The 20581-nt window shown below is 44.8% G+C and overlaps 2 protein-coding genes across 2 annotated transcripts in view; one reads left to right on the plus strand and one right to left on the minus strand.

The window, feature by feature from the left end:
• Positions 1 to 1489: 1489 nt before the first annotated feature.
• LOC143276950 (translation initiation factor eIF2B subunit delta-like) lies at positions 1490 to 18232 on the minus strand. Its single transcript, XM_076581628.1, has 12 exons — positions 18192 to 18232; positions 16797 to 17249; positions 16187 to 16244; positions 15320 to 15515; positions 14601 to 14736; positions 12381 to 12457; positions 11337 to 11439; positions 8833 to 8960; positions 7672 to 7760; positions 5530 to 5615; positions 4273 to 4483; positions 1490 to 2517 (listed from the first exon to the last, which is right to left on the minus strand). The coding sequence occupies exons 2-12, from the start codon at positions 17157 to 17159 to the stop codon at positions 2312 to 2314; spliced, it is 1653 nt and encodes a 550-aa protein (XP_076437743.1). The 5' UTR covers positions 17160 to 17249; positions 18192 to 18232; the 3' UTR covers positions 1490 to 2311.
• Positions 18233 to 18323: 91 nt separating this feature from the next.
• LOC143276963 (uncharacterized) overlaps positions 18324 to 20581 on the plus strand; it is a 9869-nt gene continuing 7611 nt past the window's right edge. The window contains exon 1 of the mRNA XM_076581655.1: positions 18324 to 19242. Coding sequence (XP_076437770.1) covers positions 18382 to 19242 — 861 coding nt within the window. The 5' untranslated portion in view covers positions 18324 to 18381. The remainder of the gene's footprint in view (positions 19243 to 20581) is intronic.

The raw sequence follows: 20581 nt of genomic DNA on the forward strand, positions 1-20581 counted from the left end.
CCAGCAAAGTTTATAATACCCACAGTACCAGTTCTTAGTCACTATCTCATCTACGCTGTAACGCCCACACAAGGTCACCTACACCCACTGAAATCCGAAGACCTACAGCCTTCTCTAAAAATATAAAACACGACTTTCTCTATGCGAATCTCTCTCTCTCTCCACTTAAACGAACACTTGACTTTCTGAGGTTGTTTGCTCCAAACTACATTTGTCTCCTTTTGAGTGTTTTTTGATTTTCTCTCGTTAACATAATCAAGTTTTTATGCTCATGTATTCTGACCACAAACACAATGAGGATGTTGTGCAGTTTGTGATTCTTCGTTACTTCATACTTTTTTTTTTTTTGTTTTTTTTGTTTTTTGCCATTCTTCCGATTTGTCTAATTAGCAGTAATTGCATGCCTTTGGCGGTAAGAGCTGAAAGAAGTTGAAGTAAATGTCAATGAAAAGTCAAACTGTCTGCACAAATCAGTCATAAAATTCACTCGATCGGCAGTCTTTTTCTTTCTTGTATCCACCACACTTCACGACACTCTCTTTTTATAACAAATACACACACACACACACACACCATCTATGGACAAGTACCAACCCTCACACCAAGCAGGGATTTTTTTTTATAAAGTTGAGGCTGTCTTGACTTTCTCAGAGACATACTCTGTCAGACTTTCTTCAGCTTGTGTGTACATAGAACAGTTTAAAAAAAAACAACAACACCCGCCCCCCTACTCCCCCCCAAAAAGCCGGTGCTGAGTAGCTTGTTAGGTGACTGAGCAAAATCACCATCACACACACACATGCTATGCAGCTGTTGCAATCTCTCTCTCTCTCTGTGTCTCTGTGGTTTCATCTTTACACATACATGCTCTGTCTTATATGGAATTCATCCACTCCCACGCTCACTTACATGCAATCTCTCTCATTTAAGTTAACATATTTATTTTCCTGTCATCGCACAATCTCATCCTCATCTCAAACCCTGATGTCGGTGACTCTTTCCCCCCACCTACAACCCCCCCCCCCCCCCCCACCCCCGCAATTCACCCTCCCCCAACCAACACACACCCTCTAAGTCTCATACTGAAACAGCCTACTTCTGTTGGACAGAACTTTGAAGACCCCTTCCCCTCTCCCCCTCCACTCACACACACACACCCACATGCACACACACAAACAACACACCGCATCCCCAAACCCCAAGTCTCATACGCTGTAGTTCGGCTTGACAGCGCTTTAGGGATACCCCTCCCGTCTCCCCCTCCGCACACATACACACACACACACGCCCCCCCCCCCACACAACACCTCACACCACATACCCCCTAACCCATACCCCCTTAACCCTAAGTCCTACGCAGCTTAAATGCTGGACAACACTTTGGATGTCCCCTCTCCTCTTCCCCACTCCACACACACACACACGTATCTCCACATACCCAGCCCACACACACCCCACACCCTCCCAACCCACCCCAAACCAACAACACACACCCACTACCATCTCGTACAGCGTAGCTCCGCTTGACAGAACTTGTGGGATCCCTGTCCTCTCAGCTCCTCCACACACACTCATACACAACATCACCCCCACCTCCCTAAACCTACACAACCCCCTAAGTCTGATACAGCGTAGCCCTGCTCGACATCACTTTCGAGATCCCTCTCCCCTCCACAAACACATATACACATCTTCGTACACCCCCACACACCTATCACACACACACACAAACACAACACACCGCACCCCCACCCCCTAAGTCTCATACAGCGTAGCCCTGCTCGACATCACTTTAGAGATCCCTCTCCCCTCCACAAACACATATACACATCTTCGTACACCCCCACACACCTATCTATCCCACACACACAACACACCGCCCCCCCGCCCCCTAAGTCTCATACAGCGTAGCCCTGCTCGACATCACTTTCGAGATCCCTCTCCCCTCCACAAACACATATACACATCTTCACACACACCCACACACCCATCTATCCCCCCCACACACACACAACACACTGCACCCCCACCCCCTAAGTCTCATACAGCGTAGCCCTGCTCGACATCACTTTAGAGATCCCTCTCCCCTCCACAAACACATATACACATCTTCGTACACCCCACACACCTATCTATCCCACACACACAACACACCGCCCTCCCCGCCCCCTAAGTCTCAAACAGCGTAGCTCTGCTCGACATAACTTTCGAGATCCCTCTCCCCTCCACAAACACATATACACATCTTCGTACACCCCCACACACCCATCTATCCCACACACACACACACAACACACCGCACCCCCAGCCCTTAAGTCTCATACAGCGTAGCCCTGCTGGACAGCACCTTAGGGATGCTGGTGTCGGACATGGACCCGATCTCGGTGACGAACATGGTGACGTCCGAATTGGCCGTCACGTCGTACATGAGGTTGAGGACCGTCAGCGAGCGCTTGTCCATCCACTGCGGCACGATAGCCACCTGGTGGCCAAGCTGGATCACCTCGTTGGGGTCGCCTGCAACAAGGGAGAGAACTCTTGATTTTTTTTTTTTTTTTTTTTTTTATTTTTTTTTTTTTTTTGCGGACCCATCCCATCAGCGTCTGTGTTTTTTTTTTGAAACTGTGGTCACCCCACCACCAGAGCATGGCATGAAAGGCCACATAATCATCTGGGACTTTATTATTTTCATTTTTGCTGCCCCATCATATGCATCATTTCGAAACCACCACCACCACAGCATGGCATGAAAGGTCACATAATTTGTCCCGTGGTAAAAAAAACAACTCCACTTTGATAGCTACACAAATGTAAATCTACATGCACTCAAGGCCGGAGTAGGCGTGATGGATTATGCTGCTGGTCAGGCATCTGTCCAGCGGGAGTGGTGTGGTGTATATGGATTTGCCCAAACGCAGTAACGCCTCCTTAAGAAACCAAAGCAGGAACTGAAACTGGGGATTTTTTTTTTTTTTTTTTTTTTTTTAAAGATATTTTTTACAACAGATATAAAATCAAGAACAATGACACACACCCCACACCCCCCAAAAAACACTCACCCAGCTTATTGAACGCAAACTGGCAAAGGAAATTTTCTTCCTAAAATTACGTTTATCTAACATACTTACCGTGACCCAACTAGTGCAGACTCAGGCAGGGGTCTGACATTCCTGTCCTGTGCAAACTACTATCCGCCTATGCGGAGAAAACGAAAATAGCTACGGCTGATAACCTCCCGAAGTATGTAACCTCCCCTTGCCACCCTGACTAGCGCCCTCTTTTTCCGGCAGCCATCATGACTCCTGTTCCTGTGCTCTTCAGACAGCTAAGTTTTTTTCGTATTTTCTGTCTGTCTGTTGATTCTCTGGCGTTCTTGTTTTTTTTGGTCAAATTATGTCTTCAATCAGGTCACAAAATTATATTGCTTGATTGGGCGATCAGGCTAAAATCAAGGCGCGATTGCAATCGATTTGCGGACACTCTGGGCCCTCTACTTCTGGCCCTCTCAACAACGCCAACCTGCCACCTCCTCCACTTCCTCCGCTCCCTCCGGTCGACTCCAGAAGTCTGTTTTGCGAGTGCTCACTGACATTGTAGATCTTGTGACAGGCCACCACGAGCAAAAAAATAAACGGATATTAAATCAACAACAACGATACATACACAAACACACACACACCCCGCCAAAAACACTAACCAAGCTCACTGAACACGCAGAAATCTATCTGCAAGTGATCGCTAGCCTTGTAGGCCTCATGACAGACCACCACAAGGGGGGAAAACCCCCCCAAAAAAAATCAACGGATATTGTATCAACAATAGTGACATAAACCAGCACACACATAACCCCTCAGATGTCAAATGCATATGTGGAGAACATATTTCTAGCAACCATGTAATATTCCAATGTCAGAATCTAAAATGTTTTTTTGCCAGACTTCACCAAAAGTTCTTTTGAATGTGTTATTAACAATTCCAGTATGTTATTTGCTGTTGCAGAAGGTTTGCTGCGTAGTCCTTTTGGACATTTGTTATAGATGTTATCGTTGTTTGATGTTGGCGTTTATAACGTTTCCATTTTTCCTAGTGTTGTCTCTCCCTATTCACCCTCCACACATCCACACACTTTTACCCCTCCCCCTCTCACAGCCCCTACCCCCACGTTTTTTATTTTTTCTTTTTTTTTTCCTTTTCGTCTAATATCACTTCAAGTGGAAAGACGTTAAACTGAAGACAACAAAACATAACCCCTCACACAAAAAAAACACTCACCAAGCTCGTTGAACACGAACGAATCAGTCTGCGAACGCTCGCTGATCTTGTAAGTCTCGTGGCAGACCACCACAGGTATCCCATGAGCCTTAGCGGTGGAGGCCAACATGGCGGCACCGATGCGAGACATGACGTAGCCGTTGTTCAGCACGCCGTGCGCCCCCAGCAGCAACTTGATCTTGTGGCGGCGCTGGCTGCCAGGCTGAGTCAGCTGGCGACAGTGACAGGAAAGATATTAACTCTCTCCACACGAACGGCGAAAGAGACGACGTTAACAGCGTTTCACCCCAATTACCACCATCAAAATACTGCAAGCGGAAGGCTCTTATACTGGAGACGTGAATGTTGACAAAGAATCCCACAATTCTGACGACGGAAGCGAAAGGTTGGGTCATTCAGACACTCACTGGACATCCGAGGCTTCCTGTGTAGATAGGAAAAACAAACAAAACTGCACGCAGGAAAAAAAAAAAAAAGAAAAAAGAAAAAAAAAGGGTGGCACTGTAGTGTAGCGACACGCTCTCCCTGGGGAGAGCAGCCCGAATTTCACACAGAGAAATCTATTGTGATAAAAAGATATACAAATACAAATAAAGATAAAGTCGACACTTTGCTTTAAGATGAGAAAATGATATAAGTCGACGTTGTTGCCAACGGATCAGTCGACTCCCGCCGTATCATGACTGCCCTAACTAAACTGAAATGATTCAACTGCATTATACACTAAAATTAATAATAAAACAAAACAAAAAAGACAACAAACAACAACAAACCCCCTCCCCCGAAAAAACAACCCTAACAACAATAACAACAAACAACAAGACAACAACAACAACAAACAACAACAAAAAGACACAGGTTATGTCATATTATCTGTTCTGTCCAGGTCCGCAACTCTGTCACCGTCATACATGACTTAGTCGACCAAACAGTTCATCACCATAATCGACTTTAATTGACTGGACAGTTCACCACCATAGGTGAGCGTGTGTGTGTGTGTGTGTGTGTGTGTTTTAGTGTGTGTTTTACACATTTTTTGTAAAGTGCTCAGCGCCCTATTTAGAAAAGTGGCGCTATATAATTTACATTATTATCATCATTATCTCAGAGCCCTATCTAGAAAATTAGCGATATACAATTTACATCATTATTATTATCATTATTACCATTATATATATATTTTTTTATAAATTTTTACAAACTTTTACAAAACGTGTAAAGAACCCAGGACATGTGGAGAAGTGAAAGGTCACTGACCCCGCGGATGTAGAAGGGCGCCAGGTTAAAGGTCACGAAGATACAACGGATCCCCGCCTCCCGCAGTCGTCTCAGCATCGCTCGGCCTGTCACACAAAAAGAGCACTGAAAACAGTATCACTGAAATCGAGCTCCCTGACCCCTACGGACTATGAACAAAGGAAATTTTCTATCTAAAATTACGTTTAAATAACATACTTACCGTGACCCAACTAGTGCAGACTCCGGCAGGGGTCTGACATTCCTGTCCTGTGCAAACTACTAATCGTGCTAAAATTAAGGCGCGATCGCAGTCGATTCGCTGACACTCTGGGCCCTCTACTCCTGGCCCTCTCAACAACGCCAACCCGCCGCCTCCTCCACTTCCTCCGCTCCCTCCGGTTGACTCCAGACCTCCACCACCTCCTACACCTCCTCTGGTGACTTCTAAGAAGTGACCACACACTCAGGTCAGTGTTGCCTTTAATGTCATTTTTATCGATCCGCGAACGCACTCGATGCGATCCGCGTTTTCTCGGCCCTGCCAGTCGGCAGTGTACGAGTCGACCTCCTCTATCTCTTTACCCATACCCACAGTTGCACCAATGGAAAGCGCCACAATGCCTTTGGGGAAACAACACCAACAACAAACACAACCTGTTTTTTTTTTTTAACTTCTGCTGATGTTGTTGCTGCTGTCCCATCAGAGGCATTACACCCCTGAAAACGGAGTATGGCTGCCTACATGGTGGGGAAAGAAAGGTCATGCACGTAAAAGCCCCACTCATGTTCATACGAGTGAACGTGGGAGTTGCAGCACCCCTGAAAATGGAGTATGGCTGCCTACATGGTGGGGGAAAGAAAGGTCATGCATGTATAAGCCCACTCATGTTCATACGAGTGAACGTGGGAGTTGCAGCACCCCTGAAAATGGAGTATGGCTGCCTACATGGTGGGGGAAAGAAAGGTCATGCATGTAAAAGCCCAGTCATGTTCATACGAGTGAACGTGGGAGTTGCAGCACCCCTGAAAATGGAGTATGGCTGCCTACATGGTGGGGGAAAGAAAGGTCATGCACGTAAAAGCCCCACTCATGTTCATACGAGTGAACGTGGGAGTTGCAGCCCATGAACGAAGAAGGAAAAAGTGGCATTTCTTCCTACGCCACTCATTCTGAAAAATGGGCCAGTGTAACAGCCCCAGTGGCTAGAGCATTGTGCTTGCAAACTACGAAGAATGGGTTCAAATTCCAACAAACGCAGAGCGGAATTTTTTTCAGGCGCATCGGGATACGCTGCTGGTCAGGCATCTGCTTAGCAGATGTGGTTTCAGCGAATACAAATTTGTCCGTATGCAGTGATGCCTCCTTGAGTAACTGAACTGAATCAAAGTATTCTGAGTCTCCCACACGGGTCCGTCCATCGTAGTCACAGCATTGGGCAGTCCACAGGGAATCATTGATGTTAGGTCGCCGGAAGGCCACACACCAGAGGAGACCCTGCGTTGCTGCTGAGTCACTTTTGGTGGTGTTCGGTTGTGCCTCTTCTAATTTAACCTACACAGGACACCACCTACTAAGCCCCCTACTGACAACAATAATGGCTTAGCTGCGGACCGGCGCAATAGCCGAGTGGTTAAAGCCTTGGACTGTCAATCTGAGGGTCCCGGGTTCGAATCACGGTGACGGCGCCTGGTGGGTAAAGGGTGGAGATTTTTACGATCTCCCAGGTCAGCATATGTGCAGACCTGCTAGTGCCTGAACCCCCTTCGTGTGTATATGCAAGCAGAAGATCAAATACGCACGTTAAAGATCCTGTAATCCATGTCAGCGTTCGGTGGGTTATGGAAACAAGAACATACCCAGGATGCACACCCCCGAAAACAGGAGTATGGCTGCCTACATGGCGGGGTAAAAACGGTCATACACGTAAAAGCCCACTCGTGTGAATACGAGTGAATGCAGAAGAAGAAGAAGAAGAAGGCTTAGCTGCGGAGCCAGACCGAGTGGAGACTGCCACCACAACCTTCCAGTGACAGTCCCCTCAGTGAAATCTGCCAACACTGAAGACCTGGACAGGGCTTACCCTGAACGCGGAAGCGGTGACACCAAATAATTTACCACCATGGCCAAACACGGTACGATACATGGCACCAAAACGTTACCTTCGTGTCGCGGTCTGTTGTCCACCACCAGAACGGTCAGTGTGTCCCTGTGCTTGGCGTTCAGCAACACTCGAAGCACCACAAAGGAACTGTGCAAAAACACAAAACAAAAGGAAAATGACCAGGGAACTATCTAAAAACACAAAACAAAAGGAAAATGACCAGGGAACTATCTAAAAACACAAAACGAACACAAATTAACAAAGGAACTGTGCAAAAACACAAAACAAAAGGAAAATGACCAGGGAACTATCTAGAAACACAAAACAAACACAAAATAACAAAGGAACTGTGCAAAAACACAAAACAAACAGAAAATGACCAAGGAACTGTATAAAAACACACTATAAATTATGCAAAATGACTAATGAACTGTATAAAAACATAATACAAATGAAAAATGACTCATGAACTGTATAAAAACACAAAACAAATGGAAAGTGACCAATGAACTGTATGAAAACACAAAACCAACAGAAAAATGACCAAGCAACTGTATAAAAACACAAAAGCAAATTATGGTAAATGACTAATAAACTGTATAAAAACACAAAATGAACACAAAATGACCAAGCAACTGTATATAAAAACACAAAAACAAATTATGGAAAATGACTAATAAACTGTACAAAAACACAAAATGAACAAAAAATGACCAAGCAACTGTCTAAAAACACAAAAGCAAATTATGGAAAATGACTAATGAACTGTATAAAAACACAAAATGAACACAAAAATGACCAAGCAACTGTATAAAAACACAAAAGCAAATTATGGAAAATGACTAATAAACTGTATAAAAACACAAAATGAACACAAAAATGACCAAGCAACTGTATATAAAAACACAAAAACAAATTATGGTCAATGACTAATAAACTGTACAAAAACACAAAATGAACACAAAAATGACCAAGCAACTGTCTAAAAACACAAAAGCAAATTATGGAAAATGACTAATAAACTGTACAAAAACACAAAATGAACACAAAAATGACCAAGCAACTGTATAAAAACACAAAAGCAAATTATGGAAAATGACTAATGAACTGTACAAAAAACACCAAAACAAACGGAAAATGACAAACGGAACCGTATACAAAAACTCAAAACCAACGGAAAATGACAAACGGAACTGGAAAGCCTCAGTGCCATACTCACAAGCCAAAGACGATGATGTATTCTCCCTTGGTGATGTGCTTGGAAGCAAACAGCGCAATGGCGTCGCTGGCCTTGATGATTTTCTCCCGCACAAACTTGTCGATGGATTCTGTCAGAACTCTCTTCGCCTGAAAAAACAAACAACAACAACAACAAATGAATAAAACGCAAGAGAGGCAAGGCCTTCAAGACTCACTTGTGATAAATTACGTCCCCTAGCATTAATTACAGAGTAATTTCCCTTTTTTTACTATCTGCACCCAAACGTTTGCAAAATAAATAAAAATTCCATGCTTAGCAAAAGAAGTTCCTGTTTGAACAAAAAATGATAATAATGACTCCTCTTGTTGTTGTGTCAGAATAAGAGGTCAAAGTGCCAAGTTTAGAGAATACAAAAAATATAAATATAACAGTAAATGCAGTTTGCATATAATTAGGCTTCTTTTATTATTTTTTTGTGCCCATCCCAGAGGTGTAATATTGTTTTAAACAAGATGACTGGAAAGAACTGAATTTTTCCTATTTTTATGCCAAATTTGGTGTCAACTGACAAAGTATTTGCAGAGAAAATGTCAATGTTAAAGTTTACCATGGACACACAGACACACGGACACACAGACAACTGAACACCGGGTTAAAACATAGACTCACTTTGTTTACACAAGTGAGTCAAAAATAGATAAACGTGTCAGATAAACAAGAATGAAATATAAATGATATGCGAAAAAAAAAAAAAAAAATCTTCACATTTAAATGGAACACATCAGGTGCTCTGAGCAACACTAGAACTGGATATCAGCGCTATGGGAAAGCTAGGTATCATTATCACTATTATTTTGTATTTTTATTTCTTTTTATCACAACAGATTTCTTTGTGTGAAATTCGGGCTGCTCTCCCCAGGGAGAGAGCGTGTCGCTATACTACAACGCCACCCATTTTTATTGTATTTTTTCCTGCGTACAGTTTTATTTGTTTTTCCTACTGAAGTGGATTTTTCTACAGAATTTTGCCAGGAACAACCTTTTTGTTGCCGTGGGTTCTTTTACGTGCGCTAAGAGTATGCTGCACAAGGGACCTCGGTCCCGGACGCGTTACCTCTAGGCCATCACTCCACATTATAATCATAACCAGCTTTCTAGACACAAAAGACCAATACTACCAACCTGCAGGCACACAGACAGACATTAGGCAGACAGACAGACACACACACACAAAGCCTTCATAGTGACCCTTGACCTTACTCAAACTACCCAGCCTTCTTCTTCTTCTTCTGCGTTCGTGGGCTGCAACTCCCACGTTCACTCGTATGTACACGAGTGGGCTTTTACGTGTATGACCGTTTTTACCCCGCCATGCAGGCAGCCATACTCCGCTTTTGGGGGTGTGCATGCTGGGTATTTGTTTCCATAACCCACCGAACGCTGACATGGATTACAGGATCTTTAACGTGCGTATTTGATCTTTTGCTTGCGTGTACACACGAAGGGGGTTCAGGCACTAGCAGGTCTGCACACATGTTGACCTGAGAGATCGGAAAAATCTCCACCCTTTACCCACCAGGCGCCGTCACCGAGATTCGAACCCGGGACCCTCAGATTGAAAGTCCAACGCTTTAACCATTCGGCTATTGTGCCCGTCATCCCAGCCTTATTTAAACAGAAGTGTTGTCGCCAAGAGTCGCTGGGAACACTGAGGATTTTGACTTTTTTACACTCACAATCATTTTTGTCTCTTGCTAAATTAACAGCTTTCCCCTTTATAAACTCAACCAACTTTTCCACTGCCATAGGCTACTTCTGTCGACTACAGACAGTTCACCATCATAGTTACTCAGTACGGCCAGTCCTCTCTTCTCCTCTACACAGACCCCTTGGATGTCCAGTGGGTGTCTGAATGACCCAACCTTTAGCTTCCGTCGTCAGAATTGTGGTATTCTTTGTTAACATTCACGTCTTCAGTATAAGAGCCTTCCGCTTGCAATATTTTGATGATGGTAACTGGGGTGAAGCACTGTTAACGTCGCCTCTTTCGCCGTTCGTATGGAAAGAGCTAACTTAGGAAAATGTTAAAAGGACAGTTTTTCATATTGAGTAATCTTTTTTAATTCTACATCCATCGGTTTCAAACCAGCTCCGTGGTGAAGCCTTATGTGGAGTGATGGCCTAGAGGTAACGCGTCTGCCTAGGAAGCGAGAGAATCTGAGCGCGCTGGTTCGAATCACGGCTCAGCCGCCGATATTTTCTCCCCCACCACTAGACCTTGAGTGGTGGCCTGGACGCTAGTCATTCATATGAGACGACAAACTGAGGTCCCATGTGCAGCACGCACTTGGCACCCTGAAAAAAGAACCCACGGCAACAAAAGGGTTGTTCTCTGGCAAATTTCTTTAGGAAAAAATCTATTCCGGCTGAAAGGTACACACAAGTATATACATGTATGCATACACACACACACACACGCGCGCGCGCGCGCGCACACACACACACACACTCTGACAACCGACCTCCAGTTCCGGCATGGACGGAGGGATGTGGGAGATCTTCCATTTGAGAAACTTGATGGCGTTGCCCATGCTCACCGACAGAGGACGACACTGGTTGATGAACCTGACAAAAAACATACATACTTAGCTGTAAACACACTCACACACACACACACAAGTGTATGCATGCACACATCACAGATACACAACACACAGACACACACATACACAAGTCCATGCACTCTCATATATGCACACACACACATACACACACACACATACACACAGACAGGCACTCACATACACAAACACAGACAGACAGGTGTACACACACACAAACACACGTTTAGTTTAGTCTAATTCCACTCTTGGCAGAAAAGAAATCACAGAATCAACACAAAGAAGAAAAGTATGCATTCACTTACACACACACTTTCTTCTATATGTGAAAAAAAACAACCCACACACACATAAACCAAAAAACCACAGCAACTGATTATCACAAAAATACCCACAAACAAAACTGCACAACACACACGGATAAACAAAACTCAACGGCAAACACACACACACACACACATATGATAGTCAGTCGTGTCCGACTATGACCATCAGAACAGCAGAGGAGGCAACTGCTGTTCCGACTATTTGGGCTAGAATTTGATTATAGTGGAGAGAGTCTTGCCCAAGTACATCCCCCACTCTCTTGACCATGAGGGTTTTAGGACAGTCGGCGTTGGGATGGTTCCCAAAGGCCAACTAGCCCACAAGGCTGCAGTACTAAGAGCCAGTGCAATTTTGCCTCCTAGTTTGAGAGTCATAGTCCTTCACAAAAGACTTAAGCTGTAAATGGTTTCCCATTGACTGGAGAAACCATTGATAATACAGCTCTCACTTTGCTGTTGGCCCAAATGTAAACTTATGTCAATGTGTGATATAAGCCGAGTGTTGGGACACACACACATACAACTACACAGTCATACACATCACCGCACCCAGTAACTGCTCCCGATCACAACATACGACACTCACTCCCGAATACATCACCATGGCAACCAGACTTACGCAATCAGACGTTTAATGTGAGCGTCCAAGTCGCGACACAGGTCCTTGTCCTTGGGAGTCTTGTAGTCCTTGATGACCTGCACAGGTCACAGGTCAAGGTCATACAAGGTCAATGACCAGCAGTCATACAAGGTCAATGACTGCACAGGTCATGGGTCAAGGTCAATGACTGCACAGGTCATAGGACAAGGTGACTTTCAGGTCACTGGTAATTATCACACATTTCCTTAAAATGCATCTTTGAAACCCTTCCTTGTAGCAATGTATGAAAAGTCATGCTGTCCTTGTAAAAGGAAATTTTCTATCTAAAATTACGTTTAAATAACATACTTACCGTGACCCAACTAGTGCAGACTCCGGCAGGGGTCTAACATTCCTGTCCTGTGCAAACTACTATCCGCCTATGCGGAGAAAACGAAAGTACTACGGCCGATAACCTCCCGGAAGTAGGTAACCTCCCCTTTGTCCCCCTGGCTAGCGCCCTCTTTTTCCGGCAGCCACCTCGACACCTGTTCCTGTGCACTTCATACGGCTAAGTTTTTTTTCCGCATTTTCTATCTGTCTATCGGTTCTTTGGCGTTTCTGTTTTGTGTCCAATTATGTCTTCAAACAGGTCGCACGATGATGCAGCTCGACTGGGAGATCGGGCTAAAATTAAGGCACGATCGCAATCGATTCGCGATCAGTCTGGGCCCCCTCTACCTCTGGCTCTCTTAGCAACGCCAACCCCACGCCACCTCCACTTCCTCCGCTAGCTACCTCCGGTCGACTCCAGATCCCCACTACCCACTACGCCTCCTCCGGCGACTTCTACAGGTTTGTTACCACAAACACAGAAAATTCATTTTTACTATGTGGGATTCAGAGAAATCACACCAGCCAGCAGGCGTTCGCAATGAAACAGGACAGAACGTTGAGGACAAACAAGAAGAGACAAGTAGTGCAGGGTCTCCTCTGGTGTGTGGTCTCCTGGCGACCTAACATCGATGGTTCCCTGTGGACTGCTGATGCTGGAACTACGATGGACAAACCCGGGTGGGGCCGTGTATGGGGGAATCTAAATGAGCGGCGTGGGAGTAATGCCACTGAAACGGTGCAGATGATGGGGCAGCAAAAAAAACAAAAAAACAAAACAAAAAACAAAAAAACCGAGAGAGAGACAAGTATCAAGAGGACACATGTTAATAAAAAAAAAACAACCCCAAAAAAAACAACAAAAAAACCAACATAAAACATCACTAAGAAAAACGAAGAGGAAAAGACAACAACAGTTCAACACAACACAATACAATAAAACAGAAAAGAAAGAAACAATCAGCAGAATACAACAGAATGAACCACAACACACATTTAAAAAAAAAAAAAAAAAAAAAAAAAAAAATCACTCACACCCTGCTTCCATGGTGACCAGGATATAATACAGTAAAATACAACACAACACAATGCATAAAAAGCAGAGTACAATACGGTATAACAGATTACAACCCAACATGATGACAAAATATCACTCACACAGACTGCATAGCGGCCAGAACACAATAGATTAGAATACAACTTACCACAAAATAAATCTGACAAATTAGAACACAACACAACACAACACACCACACCACAACATACCACTACACCACACCACAACATAACACTACACCACACCACACCACACCATACCATACCACACACCACACCACACCACAACATACCACTACACCACCCCACCCCACCTCACCCTGTATCACACCACACCACACAACACACCACACCACACGTTATCACACCACACCACACAACACACTACACCACACCACACAACATACCACTACACCACACCACACGACACCACCACCCCACCCCATATCACACCACACCACAACATACCACTACACCACACCACACAACACACCAAACCACACTACATCACACACCACACCACACCAAACCACACCACACACCAAACCACACCACCCCACCCCATATCACACCACACCAAACCACACCCCACCCCATATCACACCACACCACATAACACACCAAACCACACCACACTACATCACACACCACACCACATCACACCACACCACACCACCCCACCCCACCCGACACCACTCCACCACACCCCACCCCATATCACACCACACCACACTACACCACACCAAACCACACCACACAACACAACACCACCCCACCACACACCCCACCACACACCACAGCATCACTCACAGCCTGCATGGCAGCCAGCAGAGCCGTGGCACGACAGCTGGACCCAACCAGGGTGTAGTCCGCAAACTGCAGGCCCACCGTCTTGATCTGCGGGTGGATCCCCTGCACCTTCCCTGCCTCCCGGTACTCCCACGCCCTGGTGGGGGGTCAACATAGCGGTACACATGTACTGTTGCACACACCCTGATACTTCCACACCCTGGGGTGGTGGTCAACATATATGGGTACACATGTACTGATGCACACACCCTCTCCGGTACTTCCACACCCTGGGGTCAACACATATGGGTACACATACTCATACCTTTCCTCTCTGGTGCTTCCACACCCTGGGGTCAACATATATGGGTACACATGTACCCATACCTTCCCCCTCTCTCTCCCGGTGCTCCCACACCCTGGTGTCACACACACACACCAGTACACATGTACAGATACACAAACACCTCTCGGTACTCCCACAACCTGGTTCAACACACACCAGTACACACGTACTGATGCACACACACACCGGTCTTATACACTCACAAATATGTACACAGGCTTATATTTATGATATATGCTTGCGCGCGTATGCAGCAATGCATGCAAACACACGTACACTCAACCCCCCCCCCCCCCCCCCCCCCTCCACACACACCCCTCCACAACACACACTCCCCGACAAACACAGATCTACCCAACCCCAACAACACCACCCACCCCACCCCCAAACTCACTGCAGCTCGCTAATGATCTTCAGCTCGGGGTCGTACTGACGGAGGTGGCTGAAGAAGGCCACCTTCTTGGAGGACGATGCCCGCTGTGGGACGTTCTGCTTGGCAAGCTTCTTGTCCTCCTTCTTCTGGGTGCTGGGGTCATCGCCCAACACTTTGGCAGGTACCCGGGGTGGATCACCACCGCCCCCTTTGACCTCTGTGTCGATGAACCGACAACCAACCCTCTGTCAGTATTGCGTGGAGGAGGAGGAGGAGGAGAAGTAGAACTAGAAGAAGAGGAAGAAGAAGAAAAAGGAAGGGGGCCTGAGGTGGGGGGAAGAGGGGTGGGTGAAGAAACAGAAGGAGGAAATGGAGGAAGAGGAGAAAGAGAAGAAAAAGAAGGAAGAAGAATGAAGGAGGAGGAAGAAGAAAAAGAAGAAGAAAAAGAAGAAGAAAAACTTTATAAAATCCAGAGACTCAACACAATGCAACAAAATACAGCGTAGCAGAATACAATGTAATGCAACACAGTGCGATACAATATAAATGTTAATACGACACAATACAGTACATTACAATACAAATAACACACACAATACAGTACGGCACAATACAATACAAATGATAACACAACGCAGTACAACACAACACAAAACAATATAATTATAAATGATAAAAACAACAAAACCAACACAACACAAGACAATACAATATAAATGATAATACAGCACAGCACAACACAACACAAAACAATGCAATATAAATGATAACACAACACAGCACAGCACAGCACAGCACAATATAAATGATAATACAACACAACCGACCCAACACAAAATACAATACAACATAAATGATAACACAACACAACCCTTCAGCTTCACTCACGGGCAGCCGAAGCCTGAGCCCCGTCCTTCTTCGCCGATTTGGCCGCCCTCTGGGCCTCCTGTGTCACACATCAACAGTTGGTCATCAGTTCAAATCCTTAACCCATTAAGTTCTAGGGAGTTTACACTACTACAATCAGTCTTGGTAGGTCCCCCTTGCTACACTGATGCAGAAAAAAAAAAGAAAGAAAAAAAGAACATATGCTGACACTGACACGAATTAAAGAATGTGTGTGTGTGTGTGTGTGTGTGTGTGTGTGTGTGTGTGTGTGTCTTGTGTGTGTGAATCAGTCTGTGTGCGTGAGTGTGCCTGGCTCTGTGTGCATGAGTATATATCTGTGTGTGTGTGTGTGTGTGTGTGTGTGTGTGTATGCGCACGCTGGATAAAGCCATGGATAAGGCAACTCAAGCATATGTATGTGAGTGAGCTGAGAGTGTGCACGTGCATATGTGCATTTATGTGCGAACAAGTGTGTATATTCTTCTGTCTCTGTGTGTGTGGAAGAGGGGTATGGGAAGGGGTGTAGGAAGTGGGAAGGGATGGTGTAGTGCAACTTTCTAAGGAGGAGAAAACTCTAAACTTGTATATATATTCCACACAACACACTCACCTGCAATGCTCGTCTCTCAGCCTTCAGCTCCGCTTTGGTCTTCTGCGGCGCCCCCGCCTGCCGTGGCGCCCTCCTTGTCACCTTGACCTTCACCCTGTCCTTGACCCTGACCTTGGCCCTTCTTCTTCTTCTCCGCTTTTGGTTTTTTGGCACCGTCAGTCTTATTGGCACCATCAGTCTTGTTGCTGTTGCCCTGATCGGGGTTGGTCGTCGTCGACGATGACGACGAGGACTGAGGGTTGGGGGAAGGTGGCGCCCCCGCTCCCACTGCAGCGGCATCAAGCTCCGCCCCTTCCGCAGCAGGGGGAGTGTTCTTTGCTTTGTTCTTGGCCTTCTTTCCCTTCTTTCCGTTTGGGGTGCCATCACTGGCTGCCGCCCCAACGTCGTTTGCAGGAGGACTTTCCATGGCTTAGTCGGGTGTGTCTCTTGGAGAGTATATTTACCACTGTTTCACTGAAACACAGAAGAGGACTGGTTGCTTTGTTTTTCGGGTGCTTTCAAAACTCCCCAAACTAGGTAATTATTTTGACCTTTTGATGAGTGGAGGGATCGTGGGGCAGATTATCAAACCGGAGTTTAAAGGTCTGGCAGAAGTTATGTGTCATTTCTCTTACTAAGCAAATAAAGTTACTCTGGTTCTGATTAATGAAACTTTGACCAACCTGCAAATTTATCAATATTATTTTGTTAACAATAATTTTTTTCTATGCATAATTTCATTTTATTCAATATTATCACTGTACTTATTCATTTATTTAGTTTAATTTATTTACAAATTACTTATTTCTTTACTTATTAACATGCTTTGTGTATGCAAGCATGCCTACATGTGTGTGAATGTGAATTGTGTGTGTGTGTGTGTGTGTGTGTTTCAATGTGTGTGTGTGTGTGTGCAACTTGAGCAACCTTCCTGGAACAATACTCCGATGACAAGCGTCAAGTCGTCCTCGGTTGCAGAGAAATACATATATATAAAGATGGCACGATCATATGACAACTACTGTTTGTTTCGAGGTGTCGACAAATCATGCGGACTGATTCGAACGATACACACGCGTCTGTACTACATCTACATCAATGAAAAGGGGATGGGGACGTGGGGGTTGCGGGATAAATATGCCTTAGGCAAAGAAGTGATGGCTAAGACGGGGTAATACTCTTCATTTGTTCACTACTGCAACATGTTGTCAAAATCACATTCAAACTGTTTTGACTATTTTGAGCATGACTGGAATGACAATTTTCTAATCATAACTGGGCTATGGAAAGCAAATGTTATCCAAGAATTTACGAACTTCTTACAATGTTTCTCTCTCACTCTCTCTTTTTTATTTTATAGTAATTAAGCAAATGAACTCCTTTCAGTTTTGCAACAACAAACAGCAGGCAACCCACCTGATGGTCTTCGTTCTCTTATTTCATCACGTCGGAACCGGAAATACAATCTTTTAATGGGAAGACAAACATTTTCGAAACATTCGGTTTCACATCAACCACAAGAGTTACCTGTCCTGCCAGCGCGGAAAAACAGAAGGAAGACGGAAGCCCCAGTAGCGAAGAACTGTGTACAGAAGTTGTTTCAGCAATGTGGTATTTCCAGTCTGTTGCTGATGTAGACAGAAAGTTCTTACTACTACCCGGCAAGCAGTATGTCCTCGGTAGAAGAGACTGCGACATCGTGATCGAAAACGACCAGAGCGTCAGTCGAAAGCATGCCATTTTGTCTGTCCAGCACCCTGATGCTAACGTTAGCAACGTCAACAAACCGGCAACACTAACGCTGGAAGATGTGTCCAAATTTGGCACCCATGTCAACAACCAAAGAATCAAACTCAAGGCACCGCGTGTACTTAGAGACGGCGACGAAGTTCGATTCGGGACTCCGAAGTCTTTGCATCGAGTGGTGTTTGAACCTTTCATCATTACGACGTCTTGTGTGGACGGGGCGGGGAAGAAAGAGGTCCGGGCGTTGGTGTGTCATCTTGGAGGGCACGTTTCCAGTGACTGGCAGAAAGACTGTAGATTTCTGATCATGAAATCCATCACGGTCACCATCAAAGTCGTCTGCGCCCTGGTGTCCCAAAAACCGATCGTCACAGTGGATTACCTCCGTGATCTTGTCCAGTTCTACAAAGGGCAGAAGGTAGAGAAGCCCCAGCCTGAAAACTACCTGCCCCCTGTCACTGAACGGCTTGTCGAACCAGGCGTGTCATTTCACGTGAACGCGAAGAGGTCGACGGTTTTCCTTGGAATGAGTTTCTACTTTCTGAGCGAGAAACAGTTCCAGAAAATGAACATGGCGGTGGAGGAGGGAGGGGGCGTGCCCATCCTGTGCGACGACCCCCAGACCGCTGACCTTGAAGGGTTCCTGGAGGAGAAGACGGTGGTCATGAACCCCGCACCCGGAGAGTTAGTCAACCAGGCACAGAGAGACTGGGTTGAAAAGGTAACGCAGAATTGTCGTTATGTTACTTTGGGGGTTGTCGTGGTAGTTATATTGACTAACCATTAGGTTGAACAGGCATAATTGCAGAATTGTCGTGATAATCTGTTGTTTTTTGAGTTATTAATCATGGTCAGTTTTGTTGAGCTAAACCATAGGGTAGAACAGGTAGTATTTCAGATAATTATGTATATGTACTGTTGTCATAATCAGTTTCAGTTTATCAGTGAGGAAGGTGGCAGAATGGATAAGATGCTCAGCTGTCAATATAGAGAGTCCGTGAGGGTGTGGGTTCGAATCCCGCTCTCACCCTTTCTCCCAAGTTTGACTGGAAAATCAAACTGAGCGTCTAGTCATTCGAATGAGACGATAAACCGAGGTCCTGTGTACAGTATGCACTTGGCGCACTGAACAAGAACCCATGGCAATAAGAGTGTTGTCATCTGGCAAAATTCTATAGAAAAAATCAATTCTGCAAGGTACACAAATGTATTCATTATTTTTTATATGCATGCACTCAAGGCCTGACTAAGCGCGTTGGGTTAGGCTGGTGGTCAGGCATCTGCCTAGCAGATGTAGTGTAGCGTATATGGATTTGTCTGAACGCAGTGGCGCCTCCTTGAGAAACTGAAACTGTTGTCATAATTTGTTACTATGGGGTTTGTTTTATCATGCTAATTTTGAATTATGTTAACCTAAACCATTAGGCTGAACAGGTATCCCAGAATGGTCTCTGTTACTTTGGGAGTTGTTTTATCATGGTAATTTTAAATTATGTTTAACTACATCATTGGATTGAAAGATATCGCAGAAATATACTGTTGTCATAATTCAACACTCAGTAGTTTTAATTTTATGGGAATTTTGTTGACCCAAATGGATAAAGTCTTAACCATTGTGGGTGAACAGACAGAAATGTACTGTTGTCAGAATGTGTTAGATAGTTACTTTGGAATAATTGCAGCTCATGTCAAATATAATGATGATGTCACAGTATAAACAGTCCAGAACCACACCCAATCCAGGTTGTCACACTCAAGACTTGTACCTTATAATTAATGAGTTTTTGGTTTGGGAGTCTGTCTTCAATCAATGACTATAAATTGCACACGTTTTCATGTTTTTGGTTTGGGAGTCTGTCTTCAATCAATGACTATAAATTGCACACGTTTTCATGTTTTTGGTTTGGGAGTCTGTCTTCAATCAATGACTATAAATTGCACACGTTTTCATGTTTTTGGTTTGGGAGTCTGTCTTCAATCAATGACTATAAATTGCACACGTTTTCATTCAGTCATTGACCATTTAACAGAATGATGATAATTGTGTGTGTGTGTGTGTG

The sequence above is a fragment of the Babylonia areolata genome, chromosome 33 (genome assembly GCF_041734735.1).
Source record: "Babylonia areolata isolate BAREFJ2019XMU chromosome 33, ASM4173473v1, whole genome shotgun sequence".
NCBI lineage: Eukaryota > Metazoa > Mollusca > Gastropoda > Neogastropoda > Buccinidae > Babylonia > Babylonia areolata.

Bases quoted from the DNA above. Each gene is read 5' to 3' on its own strand.
- LOC143276950 (XM_076581628.1), bottom strand. From the start codon at position 17,159: ATGGCACCCCAAACGGAAAGAAGGGAAAGAAGGCCAAGAACAAAGCAA. The intron at 14,737-15,319 runs GTGAGTTTGGGG...ACCCCCCACCAG, and splicing joins AAGATCATTAGCGAGCTGCA to GGCGTGGGAGTACCGGGAGG. The intron at 4,484-5,529 runs GTCAGTGACCTT...CACTGTCGCCAG, and splicing joins CGCCCTTCTACATCCGCGGG to CTGACTCAGCCTGGCAGCCA.